The sequence below is a fragment of the Lycium ferocissimum genome, chromosome 4 (assembly GCF_029784015.1).
Source record: "Lycium ferocissimum isolate CSIRO_LF1 chromosome 4, AGI_CSIRO_Lferr_CH_V1, whole genome shotgun sequence".
In the NCBI taxonomy this organism is placed as follows: Eukaryota; Viridiplantae; Streptophyta; class Magnoliopsida; order Solanales; family Solanaceae; genus Lycium; species Lycium ferocissimum.
The window spans coordinates 3,914,991-3,923,139 of record NC_081345.1 but is presented as its reverse complement, the minus strand read 5'-3'; the positions used below and the strand labels follow the sequence as shown (position 1 = coordinate 3,923,139).

Sequence of the window (8,149 nt, the reverse complement as noted above, 5' to 3'; positions counted from 1 at the left end):
GAGCAAAAATGGAGCATACGTTTTGGACCCGAGGATTTCCCCAAATGCATAACATATTCTTGTTGGGCTAGGTCGGCCCAATATCCCTGCCTCTTTATTTATTTATGCATTTAAATTCTATATTTGTGTATTTACCTATAAATTGGAACCCTTAAGGTAGCCCCCCATATTTCAATTCGCCTAAACCTGATTTCTAAAACTATGTAAAACCAATTTTTCACAAACTTTAATAAGATTTATGACTCCAAACGGATTGATTTAATTTGGACTGAAAATGATTGATTTCATAGATTATGGGACTAATTTAGACATTACGAAACGCATGGACCTGAACGTATGGGCTGATTTGGACTAAAAACTTGTGTGACTAATTGTAACTATTTAGACTTAGATTAACAAATAAAATTTAGCTAAAACTTGACCAAAGCATAAGATAAAAATGGACTATATATATGTAGCATACTATTAATATATGAATTATATGCCCAAAAGTATTTTCTTTAAAACTACTTTCTATACTAAAAAAAGAAAAAAAAAAAATATATATATATATATATATATATATATATATATATATTTTCAAAAAATATTTTCGGTGGACTTATGTAGAGTCCTACTTAGGCTAAGAGCCCTCCGGTATTAGCCTAAGTGTTTTAGTCTGACACCCTAAATGCCCAATTTTGAGCAAATTTTTACCACTTTTGATTCTTGAAATGCGATATTTTTGCATGGATGACTAATATTTATTTGCGAAAATATTAAACATAAACTATTTTTGTCACAAACTAATTTATATCTGTATAAACTTATTATTAGAACTCGTAGGTAAACCGCAATTGAGCGGATCCTTGATACCGGGGTGCTTAACACCTTCCCCGGGGGATCACAAAAACCCTTAGCTAGACTCTGTGTAGATTAGGTTTCTTTTAAAATAATCATAAAATAATTATTTTAAATGAACCCTTTTCGACTCGATTTTTCCTAATTTCCTAAAAATTATGTGGCGACTCTAAAAATAAGTCCATTTAGAGTACCATTATATAGAAGTATATGTTTTCTTTTTTTCCGGTACGATTGACAATCGTACTTCCCCGAGACACTTTCCTTTTTAAATGAGGCAAGTCCGAATTCGAATCGTAAAAAATATGACACGCTACAATCAAAAGCCTATAACATTAATTGAATGGATCTTGTATCTGCTCTACAACAAAGAATGAGATCATCAGCAAAGAAAATATGTGTAAGCTGTAATCTCTCGCACTTAGGACGGTAGTTGTAGTAAGGATTATGTCTCAATTGCTTTAAGGATATATTTAAGTATTCCATAACTAGGACAAACATATAATGGGACATAGGATCCCCTTGTCCGAGTCCTTTTTTTTGCTTTGAACTCATCTGCCAAAGATCCATTAATCAATAATGAATAGCTCACTGTATAGACACAGGCCATGATCCATTGCACCATCTTGTCTGGCAGTCCATATTCAATCAGAATCATTCTTAGAAAGCCCCACTCTACAGAATCGTTGGCTTTCCTAAGATCTATCTTCACGCAACATTTAGGTGACACATGCTTCTGCCCATAGCCTTTAATCAGTTCATGAGCTACAATTACATTGTCTAAGATGCTTCTCCCCTCTATAAAAGCAAATTCTGAAGGCCCTACTAAACTATCCACTACTATTTTAAGCTTAGTAGTCAAGATTTTACCAATAAGCGTGTGCATAGTAGTACAACAAGAAATAGGTCTAAACTCTTTAGCATGATTGGGATTAGGCCCCTTAGGTACTAATGTAACAGTAGTACAATTCATACTTCCCATTTTCAAAGAACTGTAGGATAGCTTGTGTTACATCTTCACCTATTATGTGCCAGTATGCTCTAAAAAACTCAGCAGGAAAGCCATCTATCCCAGGGGCCTTGTCATTGGGCAACTCCTTCAAGGCTTGACAAACATCCTCTCTTGTAACTGGTTCAAGCAGCTGCCTCTGTTGATATGGTGTTAAGCATGGCCCAGGGGTTATTGACTTGTGAAGAGGAAGGAATTGATATTGAGATTGTTATTGTGATATGTGTCCATGTGTGGCACGATTTGGAAATTGATATAATCTTGTTGACATTGATATCATGCATGCATTCATCTTGGATCGGGTTGCACATTCCGTAACACTGACTGGGATCGAGTTGCACGTTCTGCAACACTGACTTGGATCGGGCTGTGTGCAACGAGTACATTGGCTTCGCGGGTCCCTCATTTATCATATCTGTCGGAGCGTAGACATCGTCCGCCCGAAGTGTGTGTGTGTCATTGCATTGCATTGCATTACATTGCATTCATATTTCATTCACTCATACATCTGGTTTTTAGTTGTGGTTATTTATTATATTTGTAAGGTGTTTGTGAACATTGACTTCTAGTTTAGTTACTGCTTTGAGATCGCCGTGTGTCTGATTAACATATACTTGGGAATTAACGAATTCGAGGATTAGAGGCTTCCTCCTAGGTTATGACTTGAGGTTTCGGATAATATTGTTCGCGGTACTAGAGTTTTTGGTTATTTTGAGGAATTGTGGAAAACGTGGCAAGACTTGGGTTTAGATGCTTCACTATAGGATTTATCTAGATATAATTCATTGAGGGTTCTTGGATATTTCGGTACTTGAGCTGTTATTCTTGATATGTGTTTATGCTTTATACTTGATTGTTAGCATGTCTATTCTTTAGTCTCTTTCTTTATATATGTTAACTAACTGTTGTCGGCCTATGATGCCTACTCAGTACGTGTTGTTATACTGATGCTACCTTGCTACACTCCTTTTCGAGATGTAGAGTTTGAGACAGGTTCCACTTCTACTTCTCGAGGCTGATTTCCGAAGCAGACTTGCAAGTATTCCAGGGTGAGCATCTGACGAGTCGCTGCACGGAGGCTCATCTATCCTGTCTTTATATTCCATCATTTAGATAGCTTTTTATTTGACTTTTAGACTTGTAGATTAGACATTCTTGTAGTTGCTTTTGTATGAATCCGACCAGTTCCTTGGGGATTGTATTGTTTTCCGCACTTATTCTCTTTTTAATGATATTGAAATTGATTATTATTTACATTGTACTTCTGCATTTATAGTTGTATGTTAGTTAAGGAAAGGGTTCACCTACCGAGGTGAGGAATGGCTGGTGCCCGCGCAACTTAGTGAAATTGGGTCGTGACAATAGCCAATTAAAAATAACACATAGCTCCCTTTAGTCGAAAACCATCCTCTTCATCCAATTCCTCACCATCTGAGATCATCACAAAGATTTATTTTTTCTGTAAATCTCCAGAAACAATGATTTGGTGACTAGTTGAAGAAAGTTTTGAAAAAGTACCGTTGAAAGACTTATTTGAAACTTCAATTCGAAATGAGAAATGTGGTAAGAATTATTGAAAACAGCTAGATGAATCTATTTAGGAAATTTGAGATAGACTGAGATGATTCAGACTGATTTAGAGTCAAATATCAAATATGAAACCGAGCTAGGTAAACATTATTGCAACACATGTATATCACTGTCTATCAGATGCATATCATACACAATTATATATAAATATAATATATATACAGTACAAATATAACATACATGGACATAGAGAGATGTCAAAAGATATACAGGCAGGATACAAGATACACACACCAGTTCAACTAGTCTTCTTTGATGCACTAATTCAAAATTTTGACTAGCAACTTTTCAAATGTCACGACCCATTTACCTAAGCCGTGATGACACCTACACACCGACCAAGAAGGCGAAAAAAATCAAATTTTAACCGATTGACTTTACTAAAAGACAGAAATGAAAGCATTTAAAAGCATTCATGTAGGCATGTTTTTCAAAATGATAAGAGGGAAAAGAAAGTTTCTTTACTCCTGAAATGTTTAGGGAAAGTTGCCCAAGTAAAAATCCTTACACACAAGACATTGCATTCATATAGGGGTATTTTAAATTTAGACTAGCACACTCATATTTTTACAACAGTATTTATGTACTCTTATACATTATTATTCACTTATATAAATATTGTAAGTATCTATCTTGTACAAAGTGTACAAACATGTATGAATTTTGTATAAAAATGTATAACATGGTATCAAAGTGTATAAACATTGCTAGCGATGGTGACTAACTTGTTTTATGATTTTCAATTACAATTATTGTTCAAAACCTACCCAATTTTAACCAAGCGACACAAATTTTTTACACAATTTGCTGGCACTAGCACGTTTGAGTTTTGATGTGTCACGACCCAAATCACTGATCGTGCGGCACCTTGTTATATCCCGTATTTTGTACATTGGGATAATCCGAGCTAACTATGATAAGTTAAGGACAAGACTATTCCGGGATACGAGGTAGAGACTTTTGACCTCCGATTTTGTTTTAAGGCACAAGTTGCTTATAATTTCATTGGTATGGAATATTAAGAAAAATTTGGGGTTAACAGTGAATTATGGAAAGTAAATATTTCATGAAACCAAGGCCAAGTTGGCCGTATGGCTTGGGGTGGCTCCCACCCATGGCTTGGCCAAATGTAATTGATCCAAGCCATGTGTGGGGCATGGTACACTTGGATAATTTGTATATGTAGATGGTAGATGACCAAGCAAGACTAGTATTCATCTTTCCACACTTAGAAACTTGGAGAAGTTTGGAGAAAAAAAACGAGGACCATTCGGCCATGGCAAGGCAAATTGAAGACCATGAATAGTGATCAAAAAAATATTTTCTTCTAGCTTTTCTACTAATTGGAAGGTCCTCTTTAACGTGGAGTAGTTTTTGGAGCAAGCAAACCATTCATTTTTGCAAGCACAAACTCTAGCCAAGTTGAGGAACTAAGTGATAAAGGTAAGGTTTAATCCTCTTTTTCATGTGTTATGGATGATTTGTACATGTTGTAGTGTGTATAAATGAATAAAAATCATAAAATCTTGCATAGTGATGTCGAGCCGTGTGTGTTGGGCTTGGCCGTGTATATGTTGTGTTGTGTAGGAGTGATGAACTAGTTTTATTTAGTATGTTTGGGTCGTTGTGTTGTGGATTCTAGGATGCAAATGAAAGTTTAATGATTCAAATTGAAGTTATAGTCGTTTGTGGTTTGTTATAGAAGCTAATGGAATTTTAAGATAGTTTCTTGTATTTATGGGAATAATGTTGTCAACGTGTGAATTGTTGGTGTAGTTGATGAATTTGGAAGAAAGAAATGTATTGTTGTTGTTCCCATTGAAGTTGGAAGATTTCGGGTTATGTGGTATTTTGATTGGGTTGTTTTGAATATTGTGCGGGTTGTTTGAAGTGTTCTTGAATTTTGTTTGAATGATCTCGGATTAGTACTTGAACATGTGAGCGTTGATGTTGGCTTGAATGTATGTAGTTGAATTGAATGCAAATGGAATGTTGTTGAATTATGTAGAAAAGAGTTACTAACGTTAGAGTGCGTTTTGAATTGATTGTTGATGTTGCTAATATGATTGTTGGTATTGTTGTTGATGATTTGGCCGTAGTTTAATTCTAAAGGGGATGTTGAATTTATAGGGAAATGCTGCCGAATTTCGAGATAAAGTGCTAGTTGGGATTGAATTCCTAAGTACCTATAGCTAATGTTAGTATCTAATGACGTTGTTGTAGATCTTGGGAAGCCCGAGATTTAAGTTCGGATTAGCTTAGGAAGCGGACGAGGTATGTAAAGCTTAACCTTTCTTTCTTTTGGCATGTCTTAGACGTAAGTAAGATATGATACGAGCCTTGGGGTAACTCCATTCTTAAGATCCGAGCATGTATACGATTCTTATTCACTTCTTGATGTTAGCATTCTTAATATAGTCGTACTATGGTTTTTATGTCTTTTGCATGATTGGAAAATAAATGTTCCATAAAAGCTTTTGTTCCTAAAGGAGCCTATGTTGAATAATGTCCCTAACTTTCATAGAAGGGCTCGGATCGCTTCGATACGTTCGTAGTAGGTTCCATAACTACTAATGCCCGTAACTTTCATGGGCGGGCTCGGATTGGTTTAATACATGTCTACGATCCCGAAGACTTTCTTTGATGTAGTCCTAATGGCATTAGAACGGATTTTATATGACTATCGTTGATACTCGAGCGTTGATTTCTTACTTATCTATCGAGTCTTAAAAGATGATTTTATATGCATATGGTTTCTCACTACTCCGCCGCGCGAGGCGTTATTACTTCTTTCGACCGAGTCCCGTCCGGGACACGTACTCGTGCACAACTCCACTACATTATTCACCGAGTCCCGCACTAGAGGGCCGGACACGTTATATATATATATATATATATATATATATATATATATATATGTATGGTGATATGATGATGTGATTATACGGGGATGGCGGCCGGGATGGCATATGATGATTCCATTCACCGAGTCCCTCGCTGTAGGTCGGGACACGTTATATGTACATGTATATGATGATTTCATTTACCGATTCCCTCACTAGAGGGCCGGGACACGTTATGTATATGCATATGTACTACATGATGTTGGCATGAATGGTTTATGTTTCAAAGGCAAGCCTTATGATTTTCTACACTCCTGATTTCAGCATGATCCTGTTTACTGTATTCCATGCTTTACATGCTCGGTCGCATCGACCCCGCTTTCTTCGGGGGCTGCGTTCCATGCCCGCAGGTACATATACCCGTTTTGGTGACCCGCCAGCCTAGGACTTCCACTCTGCTATCTTGGAGTGCTCCTTTGTTCCGTAGCCTATATTTTGGTACAAACTCTTTCATAGTATATATGCATATGTGTATTCAGGGGTACGGCGGGGCCCTGTCCCGTCATATGATTCTGTTATTACTCTTAGAGGTCTGTAGACATATGTGTGGGTTGTGGGTTGTTACCGTTCAGTTGTGTTTGTGTTTTGAATGTTCCCAGGCTTATGTACGATATGTATATATGTATACGCGACGCCGTGCCTTTCTGTCTGTATAAGTTCTTAGTATGTTTGCTGTGGGCTGATTATAGTTAGTAGATGTGTACGAGTGCCCAGCTCGGGCACTAGTCACGGCCTACGGGGTTGGGTCGTGACACACCTACCCTTTTCCCACCTGGTAGGCATCCATTAAAGATTCATCCAATAACATAAATAATAATTATAAGCACAGAAGTCAAAAATCATAGATAGATAGTAATGCGGAATACAGCAACTACCCAGGAATCTTGTCTGAATAGTACAAGAGCTACTAATGTGAGTCTGAAAGATACAAGTCTGAAATATACAAGTCTGTCTCAAGATATGAAATAAAGACAGTAGGAAAGAAGAGACTCTGGGCAGCGGATCGGAACATGGCACACCCTGGAAACTCAAATTGACTGCCTCAAGAACTTACCCACGGGGCCTGAAGTGGAATCAATAGCAAACTCTGCACTCAGAAAAGAATGTAGCAAGGTAGCATCAGTACAAACAACGTGTACTGGTAGGCATCATCGGCCGACAACAATTAGCTAACATATTTATAAGAAAGAAACTGAAAGATATGTATATAAGTAGTCAAATATACAGTCACTAATCACATCCACTTAAGACTTGCAATAATGTGGACCAGACTAGATCTCAGTAGTCTATAGTCATAGCCTAGGCGAAAACTCTAGTTCTCGAATCCATCAAGTGTCCATGTCACGACGTATTTTATGGTTCGTGCGGGAACGTATCTTATCCCACCTGCTAGGGGAACCCTTACCAACCAACCCATTTGTAAAATTCATTTGACACTCTTTATTAATTAGAAAATTACACTTTGCAAAGATCGAGTCTAGACCGGTACAACAGCTTCTACAATGCATAGGATGTAACCAAAATAAACTGATCCAACTTTTACCTTTGGAATGAGATATACATAAGCTGTAGGAAGACACCCGCTACTCCAGCTAACGAAACCTCAAGAAATAACCCGACACACATCTACACCCCAAAAGGAATGTAGCAAGAGTAGTATCAGTGCACCACACATATCGGTAAGCATCATAATGTTACACCTCAAAATATTGGGTCGTTGTGCGGTGGATAGACTAACTCAAGTAAGGTGTACACGATGTCCCTACAAGTAGGAAGGGATACTTAACGAATCTAACTAAGATTCCAA

At 37.2% G+C, this 8,149-nt stretch overlaps 1 protein-coding gene across 1 annotated transcript; it reads right to left on the bottom strand.

Annotated features, from left to right (window-relative positions):
- Positions 1 to 1,285: 1,285 nt before the first annotated feature.
- On the bottom strand, positions 1,286 to 1,822 carry LOC132053674 (uncharacterized). Its single transcript, XM_059445788.1, has one exon. The coding sequence runs from the start codon at positions 1,820 to 1,822 to the stop codon at positions 1,286 to 1,288; it is 537 nt and encodes a 178-aa protein (XP_059301771.1).
- Between the last annotated feature and the right edge of the window lie 6,327 nt (positions 1,823 to 8,149).

Bases quoted from the DNA above. Each gene is read 5' to 3' on its own strand.
- LOC132053674 (XM_059445788.1), bottom strand. From the start codon at position 1,822: ATGGGAAGTATGAATTGTACTACTGTTACATTAGTACCTAAGGGGCCT.